This window comes from Oryctolagus cuniculus, chromosome 15 (genome assembly GCF_964237555.1).
Source record: "Oryctolagus cuniculus chromosome 15, mOryCun1.1, whole genome shotgun sequence".
Classification (NCBI taxonomy): Eukaryota; Metazoa; Chordata; class Mammalia; order Lagomorpha; family Leporidae; genus Oryctolagus; species Oryctolagus cuniculus.
In genome coordinates this window covers 61,500,613-61,525,171 of record NC_091446.1, presented here as the reverse complement: position 1 = coordinate 61,525,171, position 24,559 = coordinate 61,500,613, and the positions used below count along the sequence as shown (strand labels likewise).

General features: G+C 58.5%; 1 protein-coding gene across 1 annotated transcript in view; it reads right to left on the bottom strand.

Moving 5' to 3' along the window:
- Positions 1-23,474, bottom strand: part of COL13A1 (collagen type XIII alpha 1 chain) — a 94,002-nt gene extending 70,528 nt beyond the window's left edge. The window contains exons 1-11 of the mRNA XM_051823837.2: positions 23,470-23,474; positions 19,356-19,382; positions 16,914-16,949; positions 14,180-14,206; positions 12,550-12,600; positions 5,305-5,340; positions 4,681-4,707; positions 3,699-3,725; positions 1,218-1,244; positions 1,101-1,127; positions 382-408 (exon numbers count right to left, since the gene is read on the bottom strand). Coding sequence (XP_051679797.1) covers positions 382-408; positions 1,101-1,127; positions 1,218-1,244; positions 3,699-3,725; positions 4,681-4,707; positions 5,305-5,340; positions 12,550-12,600; positions 14,180-14,206; positions 16,914-16,928 — 264 coding nt within the window. The 5' untranslated portion in view covers positions 16,929-16,949; positions 19,356-19,382; positions 23,470-23,474. The remainder of the gene's footprint in view (positions 1-381; positions 409-1,100; positions 1,128-1,217; positions 1,245-3,698; positions 3,726-4,680; positions 4,708-5,304; positions 5,341-12,549; positions 12,601-14,179; positions 14,207-16,913; positions 16,950-19,355; positions 19,383-23,469) is intronic.
- Between the last annotated feature and the right edge of the window lie 1,085 nt (positions 23,475-24,559).

Here is a 24,559-nt window from a genome sequence, read left to right as displayed (position 1 = left end):
GCTGAGGGGGAGGGGACACACGGACTGACACCTGTTACATGGCAGAGCAAGGAGGGGCTGGGCCGGGAACCACAGGCCCCACACAGTCTCCCCACAAGAATCCCGGCCAGCTGCAGGGCAGACAGAACCGCACACACAGGTGGACAAGCCCACCTGAGGCCAGCCCCATACAGATGCCCAGTGGGGTCCCTCAGCACCCTGCCGGGGAGCTGGGGAGCCATGCCTGCTGGCCACACTGCAGCCCACCTGTCAGCTTTGCTGCTGCTCCTCCCCCTACCCAGCTCTGCCCAGTGCTGGAGACCCCAGGGAGGTGAGGCAGCACAGGAGCTGTGCCTCTGGGATGGGTCAGAGGGTCCCGCTCAGATTGTGGGGTTCACTTACCCGATGTGGGTACTCTCCACATTGACCCTGGTGAAAAGAAAGAAGAGAGGGGGGTGTGAGGTATTTGTGGAGCTATCTGTCCCTCAGGGGCACCCCCAGAACTTGCTGACCTGCCTTGAGACTCATCACCCACCAGACCTGTTGCTCTGGTCTTGGGCTGAGCCCTCGGAGGCGGGGGAACCAGTTCCCTCCCTCACTTCTGGCTGGCAGCAGGCAAGAAGTCCCCGGGGCCTGCCTGGAAGTGGCGTCATGGTACGTGGGGGCAGGACTCTGCCACATACCGCCTGCCCAGGAGCTATGCTCCCTGGCTTGCTGGAGACTGACAAGAGCTCCTGGAAGGGAGCAGCAGAAGCTGTCCCCAGGCCAGGAGTTCCAGACGCCATGCCATCCGCCTAGGGGCAAGCCCCTCAATGAGACAGAAAGAGAGGAGGCCAGGAAGGGGCCCAGCGAGCACTTCACTAATGGACACCTCAGTACCCCGGGGGTTCACGGAGGTGGGTCACAAACAGCAGAGGGTACATGAAGGGAGCTGCAGAGGAAGAAGCTGGAGGGGCCCCGTGTGCCCCCTGGAGCAGCTCCCCTCCACTGCTCTTACAGATGGTGGCATCTCAGGGGCTGGGGACAGAAACTCAAGTTTGAGAATAGCCACTCTGAACCCCTGTCCCCCGGGGGAAGGCAGCTGCCTGGGAGAGGTTCTAGGAAGACCCCACCATGCTGACCTTTTCTCCTTTTTGTCCTTGAGGTCCCTGCAAAGGAAAGGAGAGAGGTAAAGATGAGAGCTGGGGACGCCGCAGCCCCAAACCCCGCTGCTGGGGGACGTGAAGGGAGGCACCAACCTGCTGTCCTCGGGGACCTGTCGGGCCCTTGGGGAGGAAAGAGACACAGGTCAGTGGGCAGATCAGAGACACACGCCTGGGGCAGGGCGTCTGGTGCCCGATGCCTCCAGGGTGATGTGGCCTCACACACCAAGCCTCAGCTTCTTCCCGTGCAGGGCGTGTTTGGAACAAAGGCTACCCTCCGTTCACTCCTCCAGAATCACCGTCTCCCAGGCCAGCCAGGTGGGAGGCCGCCCCCGGGTGCCAGGTGCCGTCCTGCTGCCAAGGATGCCCGGCCTGGGCGCACCCAGCCTGCGGGACATGATCTCCTTCTACCCTCAGTCTTGGTGGAACCAACCAGCCCGAAGGGCTCTGGGGGACACGGTGGGCGTGGGAGCCCAGCCAGTGCTGCAGATGTTGGGAGCTCTGGGGAAACCTTCGGCAGGAGAGGGGCACCCTAAGCCATGTTCTGGACTCCCTAGAGCAATGCAGGGGTCTTGGGGCTTCCTTGAAGGCTATCTTGTCAAGTTCACAGGGCTGGGGCCAGCATTGTGGTGTAGCAGGTCAAGCTGCCACCCACAACGCCGGCATCGCATATGGGTGCCAGTCCAAATCCCAGCTGCTCCTTTTCCAATCCAGCTCCCTGCTAATACACATGGGAAGGTGGTGGAAAATAATCCAAATATTTGGGCCTCTGCCTCCCACGGGGGATCCTGATGGAGCTGCCAGCTCTGGCTCGAGCCTGGCCCAGCCCCAGCCATTGTGGCCATCTGGGGAGTGAGCTAGTGGATGGAAGTGTTTGCAATCCATTCAGCACCGTGAGACTAACCTGCAGGGAGCCAGGGCCACACCATGGGCACCCTGGCCATCCCGCCCCAGGACAGAGAGCAGTGGGATGCGTGGTGAGAAAGAGAACACACAGGTTTAAGACCTTGGGGATTGGGGAAGGTTGAGTCCAGGTGCCCCAGCAGTGTTCTGGGCACTGTGTGCATCCCATTTAGTTTTATTTCAATTACTTTCCAGCATTGAAAGGCAAAAAGAATGCAAATAAAAATCAGAATTTTGAATTTATCTTGAATAGGTCAAGGTCCAAGCACGCATGATATCAATTAACTTTAGCTAACTGCTTGCCCTTTAAGGGTCACAGTTGAGGGGCTGGTGTCATGGTGCAGTGGGTTAAGTCACCGCTCGTGACAATGGCTTCCCATGCTGGAGCACCTGTTCAGGTCCTGGCTGCTCCACTTTCGGCCCAGCTCTGTTAGAGCTAGGGAAGCAGTGGAAGATGCCCTAAGTGCTTGGGCCCCTGCACCCACGTGGGAGACCTGGATGGAGCTCCAGGCTCCTGGCTTTGGCCTCCCCTAGACCTGGCTGTTGAGACCATTTGGGGAGTGAACCAGTAGATAAAACACCTCTCTCTCTCTCTCTCTCTCTCTCTCTCTCTCTCATGCTACCAGCAGCCCTCCCTTGATGAGGACCACCTGAGCAAGGGGAAGCACTTGTTCTGCTTCCTGTGAGGCAGGTGCTGTTCTCAGCGCTCAATGCTTAGAAGTGCCTCCTACCCGAGCACAGCCCTTGGGTGGCAGGGTAGGATCTGAACTCAGAGCCCAGGCTCTGCTTACAGTGCTTGGCATTCCTGATCTTTTCTAATCCCCTGACTGCACAATTGTAGGGCCGTGTCCTCTCAACACCTTATTTCAGGACCACGGGGCTCCAGGTGAGGACACGAGCTAGGCACTGAAGGGTGAGCCCCGGTTCCTCCCGCCGGACGCCCAGCACGGGGAGGCCATGTGGGGAGGGAGCCAAGGCAGAGACAGACAGATGATGAGCAGGCCAAGACCGTTACGCTTGGCGGCCGGGTGAATAATAGCTCAGGCTCCCTGTGCCAAGGCAAACAGGAGCCTAGTGGCTCGGTGGCCGGTGGGATTTTGGTGGATGACGACGGAGCCGGCGGCTCTGACGTGGGCTCCCGGGAGATGGGACGGCCATGCCCTTTCGCCTGGGTTAGCTGTGACCCCAGAGAGACGGGGAGGCTCCTGGGTGGTCAGGTGAGGGGCGCAGTGCAGGCCTCCCTGCAGAGGGGAGGGGCTGCCCAGGGGAAGACCCTGCCCCAGTGTGCCTGAATCTCAGCGCTGAGATTGGGGAGCTAGGCCATGCTGAGGATCACAGAGCAGCGCCTGGGGATGACCGCCTTGTTGCTTGTGGGTGTCATGATGTCCCTACGGCTCTGCCAGCCCTGCCTCGGGGCCTCCTGCCTCCGTTTTCTCCCACTCTGGCCATGTGCTGAGCTGCCCAGGACTCCCCGGGGTTGCGAGCAGCAAGGTGTGGAGGACTGGCTCTCTCTGGGCCTCCCCTGCTCCTGTTTCAGTCAGAGGAGCCCCCTCTGCCTCTCCTTCCTGTGCGGTGTGACGGTGAGGGGCAGCCCCTCCTGTATCCCTTCATCAGGCAGGGTTGCCAGACCCGGCCCCAACCCATCCCAGGAAGGCAGGCAAGCTCAGGTCTTACCATCTCCCCTTTCGGCCCGGGCTGGCCCTGGAAGCAGAAGCACACAGTGTGAGGCACCTTCAACGGGAATACCCCTGCCCCGCCCCACTCCCACACTCCAGGCATGAGCTTGCCCTTATCCCTCCCTGGGTGGTCGCCCGCTGGCCCTACCCTGCCGCCTCACACAGGTTCACCGGCCCACTGCCCTTCTGCACCTTACAGCAGGGGAGAGGCACGGAGGAGGGGAGTGGTCTCCGGGGACCCCAGCCTCACCCTGTCCACACACACAGGACTGCCTGGTCCTGAGAGGTGAGTGGACACAACCATCAGTGTGCCTGGCTGTGGCCTGGGGGGAAGGGGTGGTGGCACCTTACACCCAGCCTGTCTTCCCCTGTGGGAGTCTCTGAGGGCTTGGGAGGGGTCTGCCCTCCTCCAGCTCACTCCTTCTAGGAGTGGGGTGGGCGGAGGCTCCTTCCATGAACATTTGTGTCAGGGGACCAGGTCTGAAGGATTCAAATGAACCGAGAGGGATCTTGGCGGGGAAGCAGCTCCATGCTGACCTGGGCGTGGGCGTGGGGCCTTGGCGGGGGCGGGAGACCCTGACCCAGAGGACAGGAGATGACAGGACCTTGGTGGGGGGAAGGGGAGCAAGGGCACGTGTGTGGACGAGGGCCAGGCTCCTTTCAGGACTAGCTCTGGTCTCTCTGTTTGCCTCGCTCCCTGCACCAGGCCCCTTCTAAGAACCCCCCCAGAATCAGCATATTCCAGGGATGGCCTTGACTCCACTGCTGAGAGCCCAGCCTGCGGCTGTAGGCCTGTGCCTCAGGGAGGCCCTGGGAGGCAGGGTGATTTTGCAAAGCCCCTCCCCTTCCCGGCCAGGGATTTTCTATGTCAAGCATCATGCGAGGAGTCGGGGTCTTGCAGAAGGACAGAGACTCAAGGCTAGTGAACCTTCCCTGCCAAAATGGGGGAGGGACCCCCAGCCTGCAGTTGGACCACTTACCGGTTTGCCATCAAGCCCGATGGGACCCTGAAAGCAGAAAGAGCAGGTGTCAAGATCAAGGGTCCCAGACTCCAGGCAGCTGGGGGGCAGTGGTGAAAAGCAGAAGTTACGTGGCTATGCCTGAGTCCAGGCCCCAATTTCCCATCCTAAGATGGGGACAACAGAACCCCTAACAAGGGGTCCTCTGGAGGAGGGTGCACAGGGCCTGGCGCTGGCTGGCACCAAGCCCAAGAAGAGAGAGCCTTTCAAAACTCACCCTATACCCTGTGGGCTGGGGTCAAAGGACACCCAGTAGGCACCCCCACCTGGCCAGTGGCAAGGTCCCTGCTCAGAGCCCTGGTTGCTTCCTGCAGTGCGCCGTCCACATTCTGAGAGAGCACTGGGACGTATCAGCCTGTGGCCTCACTTGCCCAGGGCTGTCCTGTCCTGCTGGTCCTTCCTTGAGTACTGCCCTGTCCTTTCTCGCACCACGAGCTGGGCCCTGAGCAACGCGTGAGCTGGATCCACGGAAGGTTGCAGAGGCCTTCCTGCAGATAAGCCGTGGCAGGGCTGACCTGCCGTTTAAGCCAACCAAGCCCAGAGCCCACCCAGGCCACACGGCCAACCCAGGCCTGCCCCACTTACCGGAAACCCAGGAAAGCCTCGCGTGCCCGGCTGGCCCTGCAGAGAATGGGAGAGCTGTGAGTGTGAGCGTGAAGGGGGAGGAGCCAGTCGCTAGTTCCCTCCTTTCCACTCCTGCCTGCTCACCCAGGGGGCACCCATCACGTGAGCCAGGGGGGAGAGGTGCAGGGAGAAGCTGGGGCAGCATAGGACGTCTCCTGAAGGAGCAGAGTGGGCAGAGAAAGCCGGGGCCAGCATTCTTGGCATCTATGTCCAGCAAGCAGGCGCTGGAGAGCTCTTCACTGCTGCGGACACTCGGAGGAGCCTCAGCATGTAAACACGGGACGGCGGGGACAGCAGGGACACAGCGCCCTGAGCTCCTCCAAGTCCTCTCCGTGTACACAGTCTTTGCTCCCAGCCACTTATCTAAGCATGGTTTGGACATCAGCAGAGAGAACTTGACCTTTGGAATGGATATTCACAGGCTGGAAGAGGTGAGATGGCTCCTTCTTCTCTCTGGCCAGCAGCTCCTCCTAGAAGCTAGATCAGCCCTGGATGATCCCAGACGTTGTGGGATGCAGGGCAATCCATGCCCCTTTCCTCGAGGTACAGGATGTGGTGCACACAGACACTCAGGCGGGACACTAGTCTGAGGGGACGCAAAGCACAGGGCCGTGGAGGGCTGACCAGGAGGTCAAGGGTAACGGGGTGAAGTGCGAGTCATGCCATTCCCCTTCTCCTCAACCAGCAAGGGCTCCTTCCACTTACGGGTCACTCCAGGCCACCATCCGTCTTGTCCCCATCAACCACGTCACCGTCCTTTCCTGCCCTTTGTTCCGCCCACTCTGCTCAGGCTCCCAGCACCCTCACATCCAGCTCTCAGCCTGGGATCTCCCTTGTCCAAGACGGCCACAGTCTCTTCCCAGGCGTGGGTGTGGACTTCAGCCAACTGATTCTAATGCTGCCTCCAGTAATGAGGGCTGTGTGGCCCTGAGCAAGTTACCTACCCTTTCTGAGTCTCCTCTGCAGAGGGGACAACAGTAGAAGCTCACAGGGCCCCTGAAGTGAACTCAGTCCTGTGGGGGCAGCTGCTGTCTCTGGGCGTTTGTTGAACTGAGCAGAGAGGAGCACCAGAATGCAGCACACTGGCTTTTGAGTCCTGTGCATCTTGGGACCAATGCCTGTTAGTCCTGCTAAGGCAGTAATTCCAGAGCTGATCCTGTGCAGAGCGCCATTTCTCTGGATCCCTGTGCGGTGGCCCTGAAGCATCTCCAGGCTGGCCATCAGTGCCCCGTGGCCTCTGCTCAGGGCACATGCCAGTCCCTCCAGCTGGGTGGGATGGGACCCTGGTAGGTGTACTGGCTCTGCAGGGAGAGAATGGGCTTCGGGTGGGCTCGTGGCCAGCGTCCAAAAGGGCAAGGGGGAAGAGAAGCCGCTGCCCCCACTCCAGTGCCTCTCTCCGCAAGGATAAGTGAGGCTAAGAATAGCGCTCAGGAGAAAACCCCGGAAACCGTGCAATGTAATCTCTGCAGCCTCCAGCGAGCTTTCTGTAAACTGTGCTGAGAGCCCCAAGCTAAGGTCAGCAGGAGAGGCTTCCAAGAACCGTCTTCACGTCCCACTCCCACTCCGGGGAAAGCAGCCGCGGTGGAGGTAATCACACGGCCGGCTAATTACAGAGCCTGACTGGGAGCGGGCGGCATCTCTCCAGCCCAGAGCCAGGGCCCGGGCGGACCAGGGTTTTTTTTGGGGGATCTCGGGAAGAATGTTGTCATAAACCAGCACTCCACTTCCTGAAGAGGGTGGGTCTGGGGAGGGCACTTGGGGAGACTTGGAGCTGGATTTGAATTGACATCTCCTCAATTACAGGCTGGGTTTAGGCTTGTCTTCCAGTGCTAATTGCCGGTCTTATTTGTTTGGGAACTGCTTGTTTGAACTCTTTGCTAATATTGTATACAAGGTTATTTGTCTTTTCCCTACTGATCTGAGCAAAGCTCTTTGTCAAGGATAATAACTTTGGGGCTGGTGCTGCGGCGCAGCAGGTTAATGCCCTGGCCTGGAGCGCTGGCATCCCATATGGGCGCCAGTTCTAGTCCCAGCTGCTCCTCTTCTGATCCAGCTCTCTGCTATGGCCTGGGAAAGCAGTACAAGATGGCCGAAGTCCTTGGGCCCCTGCTCCCACGTGGGAGACCGGGAAGAAGCTCCTGGCTCCTGGCTTTGGATCGGCGCAACTCTAGCCATTGCAGCCATCTGGGGAGTGAACCATCGGATGGAAGACTTCTCTCTCTCTGCCTCTCCTCTCTCTGTGTAATCTGACTTTCAAATAAATAAATAAATCTTTTTTAAAAAAAAGGATAATAACTTGGATAGTCACAGGTATTGCAGACCCTTGGCACCTTGGCATTTGCCTTTGATTTGGTCTGTGCCACATCTGCTGTCATACCGAGGTTTTATGTTTACATAGACAGACTTTGAGATGTTTCCTTTGGTTTTAGGGTTTTAAGTCATGTTACAAAAGGGTCCTCACCAGTTCAGAATTATAAAACACTCATCTGTGCTTTGTCCTTGTGTTTTACTGTTTCACGCTTTACTTCCTAGTGCTTCGTTCGTTGGGAATTTATTCTGATAGAGTGGGATAGAGATTCAATTTAAAAATTTTACCTTTTTCTAAATGACTTGCCCATTGCCCAGGCATAAATTCTGGAATAATCTGATTCTCTTCCTATGGTGAAATAAGTTTTCATGGACCAAACCCCGTAGGCATTGGCTTTATTTCTGGCCCTGCTCCGTCACATTCATGCGCCCTGATTGCCCTGTGTTCTTCTTGCCTTTCACTGCCCAGAGCACCTGGTCCTTTCCTACTCTGTCTCCCTTACTTCATTTCTCAGAATTTTCCTGACATTCTCACATACTCATTTTCTTCCAGATGAAACTTAGTATTTTATTGGCCTCCCAGCCCCATGAGAGGTTCACTGGGACAGGAGTGCACTAACGTACAGGCAATGGGAGAGGCAGGCGACCCGGCGGTCACGATGCCTGCAGCCCCTATCAGAGTGCCTGGGCTCAGTGCCCAGCTCGGGCTCCTGCCTCTGGCGTCTTGGCAGTGCAGAACTTGGACAGCAGTGGCGAAGGCTCAAGTGCGTGGGTTCCTGCCACCCATGTGGAAGACCTGGATTGAGCTCTGGCTCCTGGCTCCAGCCTGGTTGTAGGCATTTAAGGAGGGAACTAGCAGACGGGAGCTCTTAGTTTCTCAAATGAATACAGATTTTTAAAAATTTTATAGGTAATAGCTTTGCTTATAGATTAATTTCTGGATTAACATCATATCCTTCTATATAAGAACAAAGGAAATGAGCTTCTTTTTTTTTTTTCATTTGACCGATGAGAGAGACAGAGAGAAAGGTCTTCCTTCTGTTGGATCACCCCCCAAATGGCCGCTACAGAGGGCACCACATCGATTCAAAGTGCTGATCCGAAGCCAGGAGCCAGGTGTTTCCTCCTGGTCTCTCATGCAGGTGCAGGGCCCAAGCACTTGGGCCATCCTCCACTGCACTCCCTGGCCACAGCAGAGAGCTGGCCTGGAAGAGGGGCAACTGGGACAGAATCCAGCGCCCCAACCAGGACTAGAACCCGGTGTGCCGGCGCCGCAGGCGGAGGATTAGCCAAGTGAGCCGTGGCGCTGGCCCCACAAATGAGCTTCTTATTCACCTCTGAAATCTCCCTTCATTCACAGCTGGGAGGGGAAGGGAGCAGTGTGTGCCCCACTTTCTGAAAGGGACCCCAAGCTCTGCTCCTCCCTGCCTTCTCCCTGCTTGTACTTCGTGCAGGGTGGTGTGCTGCAGACAGAAAGTTCTAGATGCAAACAGCCTACCAGCAAGTCTCCCTTCCCAGAAAAGGGTGCGTCCTTTGTCTGCACAGGCCCCGTCGGCGCCTACCCACAAGCATCCATGTGGCCCTTGCCTGTGGCACAGAGCCTCCACCGCGGCCACCCTGGGACCCTGGGACACAGCTGGGAGGGGCTTGCTCTGTCCTCTCCCGCACACCTCACACTCTGGCCCTCCTGCACCAAATGGACAGCTCCCTGGCACAGGACCAAGCCGTCTCACAGGCCTCAGGCCCCAGCAAGCCTGCTCCCCCCCATCCGTCACTCAAGGCAGAGATGGTGGCATCTTGAGCTCCTGCTTCTCCCTTGTGCTCCGTTTTCATCATCACAAAATCCCAGCGGTCCACTGTCGCTCCCCGTCTTCGTGGAGGAACGACACAGGACCCTGCGCTGTTCTTTTGTCTGCTCGGCCCTCCCTGGGTTTGCTGCTGGTTCTTCCCGGGTTGGCTACCAACCCTTCCACCTCCGTGGAAGGGCGGTTCCCCCTGCCACATTCCCCACTTCCGCGGGGGAGCGGCACACCGCCGGCCGGCTCTCCTGGGGGCTGCACAGGTGTTCCTCTTAGATGTTCCCCTTAGATGTTCCTGGTGCATGTTGTCTCTCTCCTCCTTTATAGTCCTCCTCCGCCAATCCCAACTCTGCTACCCACACGCCGAGTACGCTGCTCTCCTCCAATCAGGAGCAGGATCAGCTCCTGGAGGTCATCACTCAAGTTGGCAAGAGGCAGCTGCGTAGAAGCTGTTTCCTCCTCTCCCAGCGCCATATTGTGGGAGAGCAGATGCATAGAATAAGTCTTAATTCCAGTAACTTAGTCTAGTCAGAGTTGCTCCCAGTTGCTCCCCACAGTCCACCTCTGAAACCTCTCTCCAGCCCACTCTTCCAACCCAGGCCCACGGACGCTCTCCTGTCCAGGTGCTGGAGCTCCCAGGTGCCACAGACTAGCCCCCCCGGACTGAGCCTCTTCTGAGCATGCTCCGTGCTGCAGCAGGGAGCACAGGGCCAGCTTTTGAAACTGCCAGTCTGCTTTGTCCCTCTCAGCCCAAGACAACCTGTGGGTCTCCGCCCTCAGGGACAGCCTTCACATGGCCCCTTCACTGCAGACCGGCTCTCGCACACCTCACCGGCCTTGCTGCTCATCAGCCTGGCCTTGCTTTGCTCCAGAGAAGGCTTCCCCCCTCCTCAGTGTTTTGCAAGGGCATCTCCTGCCCAGGCCTCCTTACTTGAGTAATATCTGCAGATCCCTGTTTGCAGTGTAGTCACCCCTTTCTCCAGGAAGCCTTCCCTGCCTGTCCCCAACCCCAAGCCCGGGGCCCCCCAGCTCCCTAACCGTCCCCTGTCCTAGCACTGTCTGTGTCTCTGTATGGTACAGGCTGATGTGTCTGCTTGTCTCTCAAGCGATCACAGGCCCTGAAGGGGCAGGCAGGCTGTGCAGGTTTCTGTGGTCTGCCTGGCCCTGGGAGGCACTGGTGTCCACCTGGTGTGAGCTGGCACCTTGTGGGCGGAGCCTGCAAACCATCACCTTTTTTTGGCCTACCTTGAGTTAGGGGCTTTTTCCTAAACTGGGTGGATCACTTGTCCAGTGCCTGCTGGCACAGCCTGCAGCTTGGTGCCCACCGTCCCTCGCTTACATGCCAACATGCCTGGACACGCTGCTCCAGCAGGGTGCCTGCACGGCTGCCCTCTGCCCAGCCCTTGGACGAAGTGTGAGAGGAGGCAGGCGGTCCGAGGAGCCACGAAAGGCTGGTTCCAATCAGCAGCAGCTCTTCCAGGCCCTTCCTGGCTCAGCAGGAAGCCACAGTCTGCCAGCAGTCCCCAGCCTCTGCTGGGCTGGCCCACTTGACCTCTGCCCCTTAATGACAATGGGACCCTTTGTCTTCCCTGTCCCTGCTCTCACCAGCTCAGGGGGGCTTCCTGGGAGGGGCCTTGGGAGCTGCTCCTGCTGTGCGGTGAGGACAGCAGGCAGGGCCTGACCCATCTAGTGATGGTCACTCCCATAGGCCACAGTTGGAGGAGGCTAGGCCTGGTCCACAAAATCTCTCCTAGCACCAGTGTAGGAACCCACAGGGAGAACTTTCGGCTCTGCTGAAGGCAAAGATCCTTTTTAAAGAGGAAGACTCCCAGGACGGAAGGCAGTGTTGGGGCAAAAATGCAGTCTTTGGGCACAGTGGCACAGTGAGCTAAGCCACTGCCTGCAATGCCAGAGAGCGAGCGAGCGCTCTTTGGGCAAGTCACTTGACCTCTCTGTGCCTGTTTCCCGGGGAGGGTTAAGTGAGTTGGTCGCGCCTGCCGTGGCATGAGCGCCAAGCGTGAGTCCTCAGCGTCGTGTGGTCCGAGCCTGGAAGGAAGCCTTGCTGAGAAACTGCATCTCCACTGCCCAGGCCTGCCTGGCCCAGTACATCTTGCTGCCCCTCCTTCCTTCCCTGGACCCTGGGCTCCCTAGACTTGCTCCACCTCTGGGCTCCCAGCACTCTGCAGCAATCCAGTCTCTCTTCCCTCTCTTCAGCCCATGGGTGGGTAGAAGAGGCTCCTTCCTCCCCTGGCTATCTCTTGATGACATGGGCCCTGGCAACTGGTTTCATCCACCCACCGGGCTAGCCTAGGTCTCCCAGGGGCTAGCCTTGTGCTCCCCACCCCTCGCTGTGTGTGACAGGTCAGGGCCAGTGCAGCAGAACATGGAGCCTGCAGCCTGCTGCTCTGGTAGACACTGGAGTGCCAGGACACCTGGGTTCTAATCCTGCTCCTGCCTGTATGCATGGGACCCTGGCCAAGTCGCTTCCTCCCTCTGGGCCTCGGTTTCCCCTTCTGCGAGGGACCATTGCGGGGTCCCTTCCCCTGACACTGGCAATCTGATTTGTATTCCCGGGTATGCTCCTCCCTGTGGTTGCCGCAGGCCCAGCCAGCTTCATCACCGACACCCTTGTCGGCCTCACTGATGCTCCTGCGCTCCCTCCCTGTGCTGGGTGGGTGCTGATTACCACAGGAACCCAGGAGTGAGCCTTTGAGGGCGGCAAGCTGTGGGTTGGGCCTCTGCTGAGCACCAGAGTGGGTGCTTGGGTCCGTGAACAAGGATTCTCTCAAAGCTCCTGCTGGGTATGGCTGGAACCGCCCGCTGGAGGGGAGCAGGCACTTGCTGGTCTGCCTGAGTTTCCTGGCTCCGGTCTAGGCCCTTCATCACCCCCACCCCACGCAGGCTGTAATTTGGGTGTATTTAGTCAGGCCACTGCCTTTAACATCAGCAGTCCCATGCCGGGCAGGCTGACCACAGCACATATAGTGGCCACCATACCCAGAGGCCCAGCCGGACCTCTGTCTCCCTGGTTACCCCATAACCCCCTTTCATCAACCCACCCATCCCCCACCACACCCCAAGAAGAGCAACAGCGACTTACCGGGGGGCCTCGGGGGCCGATGATGGACATACCGGCGTCCCCAGGGGCACCCTGTGAGACAGAGAGGAGGGAAGTGGGAGGAGGGATTGTGGAAGTGGGGAGGGGGGAGACAATGAAGTAGCAGCCTACAGGTGCGGCAGGTGTGACCCCAGGAGGGACATAAAAGCCTCAGGGAGGGGTGAGAAGGGTGGCAGGGCCAGCAGGGATGAAGGGAGAAGAGAGGCCAGCAAGAACATGAGACATGGGGTCCAGAGGAAAGGGAGGGTCCAGTTCAGGTCAGCAGGGGTACAGGCTCCACGGAGTGACAGGAGGAGGGAGGCCAGGGATGGGAGGCTCAGCCGTGGCTGCCCAGGTCTCAGCTGGGCCTCACCCCCATGGGCCTGAGCAGGATGCGTCCAACCTTGCTGGGCCCGACCCAAGTTTTAAAGCCCCCAGGGCCTTCTTCCCCATCCCTAAGTACCCACCAGGCTGCACCCCTGCAGCTGGAACACAGTGACCTGCTCTGAACGGGAGGTGGGGGTTGCAAAAACAGAGGGTGGGGATGCAACCTGCTCACGTGCAGGGTGGGCTGGTGAGTTTCCTGGCCCTGGTTTGAGGACGATGCTGGGCAGGGATTAACACTGGAGCAGGAGCATTTTCAGCCCCAAGAGGTTTGGTGGGCACTGCCGGGCTAGGAGCTCAGCGCCATCAGGGATGAGTGTCTGTGCCAGTTGGAGAAACTGTGTGTGTGCGCATGGACTGTGCATGAATGTGTGTGTGCACATGGGCTGCACATGTGTATACGTGCACGCATATGCAGGGACACCTGTATGCGTGGGCAGCGATGTCTGCACGCATGTGTCCAGGGCATGTGCATATGTATACATGTGTGTATGAACATGGGCTTGTTCCTTTTGGGGGTCAAGGGCCCCAGCCTTGGAGTCAGACACGCATGTTCCCTCTCCAGCTCTGCCACTCTCTAGCTGAGCCACCCTGGGCACGTGACTTGGCCTCTCGTCCAGCTTCCCTGGAAAGGCTGTGTCCAAGTCAACTGGGAATACAGAGGCAAAACGCTTAGAATTCAGCCTGACGTACTTCCGCTTTAACATGTGGTAGCTGCGATGACCACAGCTGCCATGTGGTTATTTTGGAGACGAGAGACTCGATGGTAGAAATGCCACAAGACAAGCAAGGAAGGACAGGGCTGGGCACGAGGAGGCCTGGCTCCGGCTCTGGTCCTCTCTCATCTATGACAAGCTGGCCATATGTGTCGCACTCAGGCCTCCTGGACTTCCGGCTTCCTAAGGGTATCGGGTCTGCGACCTTTGGGCTTCCCCTGGGCATTTCCCAGCTACACAGAACAGCCCCGGGCTGCTCTCCTGGCCTGGGGGCCAGGATGGGAGCGGAGATGAGGCCATGATCAGCCCCAACAGGGCAGGGGAGGCTCCCACCGGGTGGAATGGAAGCTCTTAGGGAACTGACCCACACAGGCTGCCAGGGCACAGCAGCCTTGCATGCCCTGCTGGGGCCCGCCTGGTGGGAGGGGCTGATGAGGGGTGCCTCTGAAAGCCCCCTCCCCGTCCCCTGGAGTCCTCTGGCAGAAGAGGGGGCAGGGAGGAGGGTGGGAGGGCAAGGGCAGAGGGGGACTCACCTTCTCGCCTGGTTGGCCCTTGACCCCCTGGGGCAGCCATGAGCAACGCGGGTGCGGGTGCAAGGGGGAGGGAGAGAAAAAGGAGAAGAATGAGAGCGAGGCACCCCCACAGGAACCTGTGCCGATGGCACAGGGACCAAACAGAAGAGATCCTCATGAAACAAGAAACACAGCAGGACACAGACGCTGGCACACCACCGGTCCCGTCAGCGTGCAGGCGGCTGTGGCTGCTCCTCGTGACAGAGAGAAAAACAGAAGGGATGTGTGTGTGTGTGTGAGAGAGAGGGGGCGAGAGGGAGAGAGCCTACCTAGGGCAGGAAGTGTGTCTGAGAAGCCAGGGCCCACCGGCCGAGTCCACCTGGGTGGAGGGCAGGGCTGGGGAGACTCTGGGGCTGTGATGCGATGGGGGCTGAGGCTTGGACAGCGGGGCACCAAGGACAAAGCTCTGCCAAGCCAGACAAACCCAGAGCTGTTGAAGCTGGTCCCGAGGTGGAGGGAGAAGCTGGGGGCCGTGAATGGACAGAAGGCAGGATGGGTCAGCCATGCAGAGGCCGCTGGGTAGTCCCCCAGGACCCCCTCCTAACCACAGCAAACTGCTAGACCAACAGCCCCAATCCACTCTGCTCCAGGCAGGCCAGTGGCGCCCCCTCTGGTGAAGCAGGGAAATGACCCAGGCATCTCACACCTAGGGGCTCAGGCCAGGGTCCCTACTGGGCAGCCAAATGGGCCCACTGCCACATGTAAAATAGCAGCAGCAGGAGAGCCCAAAGTGGCTGGAAGATAGCCTTGCCTGAAAGGAAGTGGGCCACCCTCTGTGGGCCACCGGGCACTTCCTGGGGCTCCAGCGGGCAGGCAGGAGGGGCAGGCACCCTGCAGGCCCCCCTGTGGCCCAGCGGCTGCCCTTGGAGCTTCCTGGTGCTAACTGATCAGCAGCAAGGATTCTGTCCCCCAGTCGGCTTGGGTACAAAACCCAACTCTAGCCCCTACATCGTAAGCTGAGCCGTAATCTATCCACAAAACAGGGCTGTGTTGGGGACCACGCCGGGCTCGAACCTGCACACAGTCCCTGCGAGGATGGCTGTATGATGGTCCCTGCTCTGTACAGGCCCCAGCCACTGCTCCGGTGGACTCGGGCCCTGGAGCTGGACAACGGAAGCAGTGAGAGGGTCGGGCAGCAACTGCACATGCTCTGGTCCGGGAAGGAGTGAGAGGGCGTCCTGTGGGGTGGCTCAGAGCCGCCAGCCTCCATTCTTCGGCAGACAGGCTCTGGGTGGCCCTGGGGAGCTCAGAGGTCTGTAACATGGAGCCTTTGGCCTAAGGGCTGAGGGGTCACAGGGCTCTGGGGCTTTATCCTAAGATCAGTCCCCGCTTAGAGCTGTGATGTCCACAGGCACGGGCTGGGCCAAGTGCTGTCTGGGTTAAAATACCCGCTCAGCCACTTCCTGGCTGTGCGACCTTGGGAGAGATATTTCTCTTCTGAGCCTCACTTTTCTCATCTGGAAAATAGGTGGGCGCCGCGCCTCCCTCTGCTGCGTGAGGATCTTAGCACAAAGCCCAGCATGCGGTTAGCATTTGCAAGTGTTAGCTCTCACTGGTGCCTCTTCTCAACCTCTCAGCACACCAGGCCGGCAAATTCACACCAGGCTGCCTGAGGGGAAGACATGGGGCGGTCAGGGGCCTGGGGAGCCTGGGGGAGGTAGGAACTGATGGCTGCTGGGATGATGCAGGACAGATGGACAGTGCAGGCCTGGCCATGCCTGACCAGAATGGGTAGCAGTGGGGCCAGCTGTGGCCATCACTGCCCTAGGCTGCCCCATTCTAGCCATTGGGAGACTGGGAGACTGTCATCCCAAAGCCCCCAGAAAACTCCAGGTGCCTCTGAAGCTTCCAGAAGTCACTCTCCAAACAGCCCCCTCCCCGCCCCGGTCTCTATCTTTCAGTGGGCGGGAGGAGATGGCTCAGCTCCCCTAGGGAAGGCTTGGAGGCCCAATGGGGTCCCAAAGCCAGCAGCACCATCTTCTAGTGCATCTCTGTCCACCCAAGATGCCCACTCCAGTGAGGGAGGCTGGGCCGCCTGCCTTGGGGTGCAGTGGCAGTCATTTTGATGTGGGGACCCAGGCCCCAGCCCATCACCATCTTTGCTGATGGCAAAGAGCTTTGTTCATGCAACGTTGCGGGATTTTTCCTTTGCTGTGGCACTGCTAGAGAGTGCAGCAGTCCCTACTCAACTGGGGGCTGGGGTGGGGGAGGGTGTGGCCCAAGACGTGCCGTGGATACCTGCACTGCAGCTGTGACCAAACCCTACCTGTGCTAGGTTCTTCCCACACAGACGTACCTAGGATGAAGTTCAACTGATACATTAGGCCCAGAGAGACATTAATGACAGGACTAATGATACAATAGCACAATTATAATAATGCACTGTAAGGAACGCTATGGGAATGTCCACTCTCTCCCTGTACAGGTAATGTCTGGGTCAGGGTTGTCCACAGGTCAATGAAACCATAGACTCAGGGACTACTGGGAAGCTGTCAGGCAAGCTCAAAAGGATTGGGCTAAAACTGCTTCCCCGTCCCACCAACCCTGAAGCAGCCTGGGGCTTGGGGAAGGGAGTGGGCCAGCCCTGCCTCTGTTCATGGCTGTGGCAGGCAGCACCTGGCCGTGGTGTGCAGGATGGGCCAGCGTGGAGAAGCAAGCAGTGGCCACACGAGCAGGTACAAACAGGCCAACTCACCACACGTCCAGGCATCCCAAGGGCACCTTTTTCCCCCTGATAAAGGAGGCAGAAGCAGTGAGAAGTGGCCAGAGCAAGGCCAGAGGGTCTTGGGAGCTGGCCGTGCACCCGAGTTTGGGCACAGCCAGCCTGCTCTGCAAGGGGCAGCTGGGGCAACTTCCGGGTAATATGCAAATGTCCTATGGATGGATTTCCCCTGTGGCCATCACGGACTGTCCAGCAAATGGCCATCCCTATGGCTACTGGCACTCAGGCCTGGGGTGTGCACAGAGCACAAGGTAGGAGCCTGAGCCTCAGTTTCCCTGAGTGTTTCCAAGGCCCTGTCCCCCTCTCTCCATAGACACCTTTTCCAGCCATGGCCGGGCTGTGCCTCACCCCCACCACACCTAACTTCAAGGCACAGAGCAAGATGAGTGGCAGCTCCCATGTGGCAGACAAGCAGATGGATCACTTCCTAGGTCTGTCCCTGCTGGAGCTGGAGAGCAGCGCCCTCCCCACTCCTCCCTCCTCACAACCGCCTCCAGCCGGCCAGGGAGGACCTCGCGCCGTGTGGACTCGGCTACATCACTGGCTTCAGAGGCCTGCAAGCAAGCTTTGTTTTGTAGCCAGGGTTACATCTTCTCACGCTGGACATCTGCTTATTAAGTTTTGTTCCTCCCTCTTTTGGTAGAAAACATTTTTTTGCAATCACTCGCATGCAGACATCATAAAATCTGGGGTGGGGCCTGGGAGAGGTGGAGGGAATGGGATGGGGTTTATGTGGTCCCTTAGGCAGAGAACTGGGCTCTGCGGTGAGAAACATGGGGGAGCTCCTGGGGACACTGCACCTGCCAGCCCCACAGAGGCACAAGGGAAACCTGTCTGAGGGGACCCTAGGAGATGATGCCTTGGAGGGGCTTATGCCCAAGGCCTGGCATGTGGTGAGCGTGTCCTCTGCCAGCGCTGGGCCCCGAACGGTCACAGCACATGGATTACATCAGCGTGCCTGAATGTCACACCTTTCCTATCCCACAACCAGCAGCTGGCGTCCACAAAGCTGTTCAGGGGTCACTCCCAGGACTCTTCAGCATCAACAGGACAGTAACCCAGGGACCCAAGCTGGCTTCTGCCTGCTGTGAGCCCCAGGCCATGCATGGAGTCGGCTGTGACATCCCCACGGTCCATCCACTCTTGGGCTTGTGAATGATATTTCAGGATGTGTGTTTCTGTTTCTTTTTCATTTCTTTGGAAAAGCTAATGTTCTTTGCAGTCCTGGCCATAAAAGTGCTTGGGTTAGGGACAGGCACGGCATGGCCAATGACTGGAAAATATGCACAGGGCCCCTGCTCTGTGATTGCCCCCGGAATGCCTTTTAAAGGTGGGTGTTGTAAGAAAACACACACAGGCTGCCCACGGCCGCCTCGGTCATCTGACTGCTCCCCTCCTTGGATTTCATGGGACCTGGTTGCCCCAGACTCCTCCTTGCTGGGCAGGTGCCCATTTTCAAGGCTGGGCCTTCTCCCACATGCATTTCATTAAGACAGACAGAGACGGCCCAACTTCTAGAAGCTGTTGGAGCCGTCAAAGGGCTACAGAATAATTCACGTCTCAAAGGGTATGACTGGGTAAGAGGAATGCACTGAAAGTTCTGGAATCTGAGGGAAGTAGCAAGGCAGCAGGTGCCAGCCCTGGGCCCCACTCCATGCCCACCTCTGCCCTCTGACTGGCTCCAGCATCAAGCACCCACACAACCCTCATCCGGGACTTAGCTCCTCTCTGCCCCTGGTAAACTCCACGGAGCAACTGCCCATGAAGCCTTTGCACGTGGTTCTCAATATCGAGCATGACTTCAAGACACAGGAGGGCGGGTGCCAGCAGGTTTACAACCAAAGTGTTGTCAGTCTCATCTGAGTCTCAGTTTTCTCATCCACAGAATGGGTATAACACCTGTTATACTGAGTTGTTGAGCAAATCAAATGTATAAGGAATGATTTGCCTGGTGCCAGGCACCTATTAAAGTTTTATTTTTATATTTCTTCTACTTTTGTCCTAAAGTCCGCCCAAGATACCTTCTCTGGAATTCGGAAATGGTCAAGGGAGAAAACAAAGGCTTTGAGTCCGCTCTTTTGCCGAGGCCATGGGAGAAGGTGGTCTTCAGTGAGCCAGGGGGTTGCCAGCCCCGCTGAACCCCTCCCCACCTTTGCTGCCAGCACCGCAAGGGTCTGCGTGCTGTGAGCCATGTGCCTGGGCCCTGCACCTGCAGCTGCAGGCTGGAGTTGCCCCAGGTCTCAGAGGGGGAGGAGCTGAGAGTGGGCTGCACTCTGAGCTACAGATTAGAGACGCTTGGAGGGATGGTCTCATAGGTACCCACCCCCACCCACCCCAGTCAGTCTTTCAGGCTGGGAAAGAACACACAAGAGAGAGAGAGATGTAAAGGTGAGAAAAAAAACACAAATTACTTACCGGGAGTCCAGGCCTGCCAGCGGGACCCTAGAAGAAAGGGTGACAGAGCGATGTTTATGTAGGTCAGGGTTGTTACCGCACCCACCTGCTCAGCACTGCCCCGGCCAGCTGGGTGGCCCTGGCAAGTGACCTGTGCTAGGAGAGCCTCTGGTAGTTTATGAATAAAGGTGGGGGGCGGGGGGTCTTGACCACTAAGCTTCCTTCCAGTTCTAGCGTCAAAGAAAGCCAGTTAGCATGGCTCTCCTCCCTGCCAGGCCCACGGACCAGACGAGAAGGACGCCTCTTATGCCTCAAACCTCACCCAGGGCTGTGATCTCGCCAGTGTGCCCTCTGAGTCCTGCCTCGCCCAGTGCAAGATTCTGGCCCACTCGAGTGTGCTGGGCTGGGGGTGGGAAAGGGCTGGGGGTGGGGAAAGTCAGGGTCTTCCCCGTCCACTACCCAGGGGAAGCCAGGTGCAGGGCTTCTCACACACCGGGATGTTCCTGCCCCCATCTGAGAGCACCGGTTTCCCCTGACCACAGTTGTCTTTCTCAAATCCTTTATTTGTAACCTAGGGCTCCTGCTGAGCCTGGTTCTGGGCACTGACAGAACGCTCCATGAAATGGGTCTGAAACTGGATTGGAAAGAGGACACAACTCAACAGAATCTGCTACTAAGTCTAATAATTCTTACCATCACAATATTACAGGGGGTGCTCAGGGCCCAAGCCAAGCCCAAGACGGCTCTGGTACAAGGGGCTGGTGGGGCAAGGGCCCTAACAGCTGCCTCCTGGGACATAATGGGGCCCCTTGCAAAATGGGAGGAGATCCCCAGGGAGAGCCTTAGGGCCTGGGGTCTAGGGCAGTGGGGCCATCCTGGTGAGTGGGACAGTGCCGTCTATGTCAGGGTCACAGGCGCTGGGGCCCATTTGTGCCCAATTCTTGGCTCTGCCACCTCTTATGTGGCTGTCTGAGCAACTGGTCGTGGTGGGGGGGGGGGGAGGGGTCGCTCTGTGCCTCATTTTCCCTAGTTTGACATGAAGGACAATTGTGACTCATCCCCTAGCATTAGTCTAGCAAGTGCTAGAGCAGCACCAGGATTACTAAAGAGCCGAGGACGGTAGCAGAGATTCAGGAAGGTGGCCTCAGCGTCTCACACGGCTCCTCACCTGCCAGGCACACTGTTCTTGGAGAACAAAAGCAGGACAGGGAATGGGCTGCAGACTGTCTGCCAGGAGACCAGGCCGTCCCCTGCAGGGCTGCTGAAGCAAACTCACCGGCTCACTCTGCCCTGTAGCATGAGCTTCCCAGGCAGGCTCCCCGAGGGCCTGGAGGAGTGCTGAGCTCAGGGCTGAGTCCACGCTCGCGCATGGATGCCCGTGGGAGCGCAGTCGCCTGCCTGCCCAGCCCCAGCACCACCCCCACCTCCCCAGGACAGCCCAGGGGCCGGGCAGCCCTCCTGGAGGCACAGCCTCTGTGCTGTGAGCCCTGGTCCTCTTGCTCGCACCTCTCAGCCCAGCTACCTACATCAGGGAAGGGGCCCAGCTACAGGCTGGGGACTGCCTCCCCCCTGCGGGAGGGGAAGGGGCCAGGGGTGGAGTTTCAGGCCCACACAGCTGCTCGCAGGAACAGAGGGGCCATTTGCTCACTGCTCCCAGCACCTTGAACCACTCTGACAAGGAGGTGCTTCGGGGCCCGGTAACCACCCACGTGTCAGCTGCTTGCCTCCCTTGCCGCAGCCTGCCTCTTGCAAGAGCTCTGCTTCCCTCCTGCTCTGCCCACCAGAAAGCTGAGAGCCAAGTCCGCGGCTCTCCTGCAGGGGACGTCACGGCTGTGCTCAGCACCTCCCACCCCTGCTCTCCGTGCCCCAGACCCTCCCCCCTTTCCTTAGCGACATGCTTCTTGCAATGAGATGGGCTAGAAACAGGCAAAATCATAAACTGATAACAATTCAGAATAATAGTTTCCTCCTTAAAAAGGTCTTATAAGAACCTTTTGGGGTCATCTAGGGAAGCCCAAGGTGAACTGATACATACATATACATAATACATACAAATACATACATCCCTCCCGACATCACCTGAGGCAGATGCTGTCACTCTCCGTGGTACAGTTTAGGGAACTCAGGTACGGGCAGGTTAAGTCACTTGCCGAGGTCAGCCAGCTAGAAGTCGCTGTGCCAAGCTCGGGAAGCAGGCAATCTGGCCCCAGGGCCTGTGCTCACTGTCACTCCACTATTGGGCCATGTTGAAACCTAACAGGGCCTGGCACCAAGTACGCGCCAGCCAGTGTCTCAGCAAGGAGATCCAGCCGGGCCTGGCATCTGACATTGAATATTTCCTTGTATTCCTCTGCAGAAAGAGACATCCCTTCTCCCCTGGGTGGCCTGGTTTGGCCTCCCAGCTCCCAGTATTAAGAAATTCTCCTTTAAATGTAAGCCAGGGAAGGCCCATAGATGTCAGCTTGAGCACTGCTAGCTCTGGTGGATTGAGAGTGACTAATGGATTATGCGGAAAAACTTCCTAATTGATTAGCAATGTCTGCCATGGGCACCAGGAGCGGGGCAGTGCCGGCCACAAATCTGCTTCCACTTAAATGGTTCCTGCTGTAGCTTCAGTGCCTCCCCCAGGGTTTGTTGTCCAGGTGCTGGCCGGCCTTGTGCCAACAGGAACCTGTGTCTGAGCTGGAGGGCAGAGCCAGCCCCCAGATACACGCAGAGGGCAGTGGATGGGACTCTGGCTGGCCCTGACCATGGCCACTGGTATTCTTCTCTGCAGGAAGCAGAGAGGACGGGGCTGAGGAGGTGATTCCCACCTTGGCCAGCTTCCTGTTCCCTCCTTCTCCTGCCTTGGGTTTCAGCCAGCACCGGGCCAAACTCCAGAGCTCTTGGCTTTGGCCTCTGAACGAGGGGACCCCAGCTGGCCTCTCCCATCCCCATGGCTCAGTTGGTGGCCAGGTGGATGAAACTGTGGGACTCAGTTCCTGTCCCCACCTTCCCCTTCCCTGCAGCCTGCTCAGGTGAGTGGCAAGTGAGTGGCAGCGCCTCTCTGGCTGGGGACAGCCCAGGGGACAGCCCGGTAGAGCTCTCAGAAGGATCCTTGAGTCGGGCAAAGACCCAGAGCCACCACTGCTGTGGTGAGCCCTGGGGACTGCATGGAGGGGGCCCCAGGGTTGGGTGGGGGACAAGCAGCCCCTCTCCGTTCCCAGCAGGTGGCTGTCAAAGTTCGTGTGGCAGTGTACTCTGGAAGACAGATGGCAGGAACTGAGCTGACATCCCCAGCTCACCACGATCCATCTCTCCGACAGGATTCTCCCTGCTCGGTTGGGAGGCCCTGCGGGATCCTCAGCTGCGTGCAGGGGCCTGGCCAGGCACACACAGGTCTGGTTCAAAGCAGGACAGGAGCAGAGAGCTATGGGCATGGCTTCTCTGAAGAAGGGACCATGCCTGTGATTCCAGGGACCTTGGGAAAGATCTGATGCGGGCTGGGTCCTTTCAGCTCCAGCCCCCAGGGCCCCTAGGGCTTCCATGGGGATATCAAATGCTGGCCGCAAGGGCGCGTGCTCCCCTCCTGGATGCCTTACTTAGGGGAGGCGGCTCCTTGAGCTCCTCTCAGGTTCTTTGGAAGCCACCCTGTGCTGGGAGCGAGGCCAGGGAAGAACGGCGACCTGCAGCCTGGGATCTCCATGCCGTCCCCCAGTCTAACTGGCTGACGCCGCTCTGCCAATTGACAGGCACCTCCACCAGCACCTGCGCGAGTGACTTGGCTGGGATGGAGCCACCATGTCGGGGTGCAGACAACTGCCCCAGAGCTGCCTCCCAACCTATTTTCCTGACAGGAAGGAGGACTTTCAAGAAGTGGAGCCAAGGACAGGTGAACTCATACCTGTCCTGTCTCATACCTGGTTCCAGATGCTTCTTGGGGTGGGGGCTTGTCAGCCCTTCTGACTGTAACCTGGGGCCTGCTTTGCCCTGGGAGTGCTGAGTGGGTGGGATGCTCACAGCAGCCCCCTTCCCTGTGTGACTATCTGGAGGGACCCCCGCCCGAGCAGCCTGCACTGTCAGCACCCGACCCGTTACCCGCAGACGACACAGGCCTTCCAGATGCATGAGACCGGGCTGCGTCCTGAGTACTTACAGGAGGTCCTGAAAGAGAGAGGAGGGAGAGAGAGAGAGAGAGAGAGAATTCCGGAGTCAGTGTCACTGTGAGGGGAGTGGCGGAGAGAGCAGCAGCGTCCAAGAATTCTTCAGTGCAGGGGTTTGCATCTGGTCCTCGAAGTTTGTATTTTCCTGGCCCACTTTCACCAGCATAATCTCTTCCCCCTTTATTTCATCTCCATATTTTCAGGATTAGATGAGAAATCCAGAGCCTGCCGGAGACCCAGCCGTGGTCCCCAGACCTCAGCTTCTCATCGCACAAAACCTGTGCAAACCCGTGCTCCAGGCTGCTGTGCACACGTGGGCACGGGCACGAGCAAGGTCCAGAGATGAGGATGGTTCACTGCCTCCCAGCCCCCACCAGCTTCTGACAGGACACAGTGGCTGGGAGAGCGGCTGAGGGAGGCCGATGTCTATCGGGCTGCCCTGGTTTCTGCTGGGCCATGAATCAGGCCCTCTATCCCCCTGGGTCTGCTGCCCACGCCTGCTGGTCACCACGCCCGCCCTCCCACCTCCCCTAGGCCTCAGTAGCAGCGCTATCTCCTTACTGACAAGAGACAGAGAATTGCAAATTCAAGTGTTCTGAAGAAGAGGGAGACAGGGAGGGAGGACGGATAAGCTCACGGAGAGAGGGAACCAGAAGTCCTCGCTGGGCCCCACGGCGCACCTGCCCAGGCCCTGGTGACCTGGCCACTGGACCTCAGCTGCTGCTTTTATGAGCGGCCAATAAAGACTCCTTGGGTCTCCCTCGCAGCTTGCATTCCCCAAGCCGCTGCCTTCACCCCTCCTTCACCTGCCTGCTTCTCCGTCCTGGTCCCCACCCAGGAGGCAACAGCCTGACTCACGCTGGCCACTGTCAAGTCAGCATGTGAAGGGGAACACAATGTTTTGAATTCAAAACAAGCAAACAAACAAAAGTAGAGAGCTGCAGTGGCTGGGAGAGCACGCCCCAGGCGGGCCGACACTCAGGGTTCCAGACCTCGGAGTAGGAGCACAGAAGGGGAGGGAGGCATCTGGGCCCGATTAAGCTGAGGGGCAGGGGAATGTCACCAAGATTCTGAAAATATCCC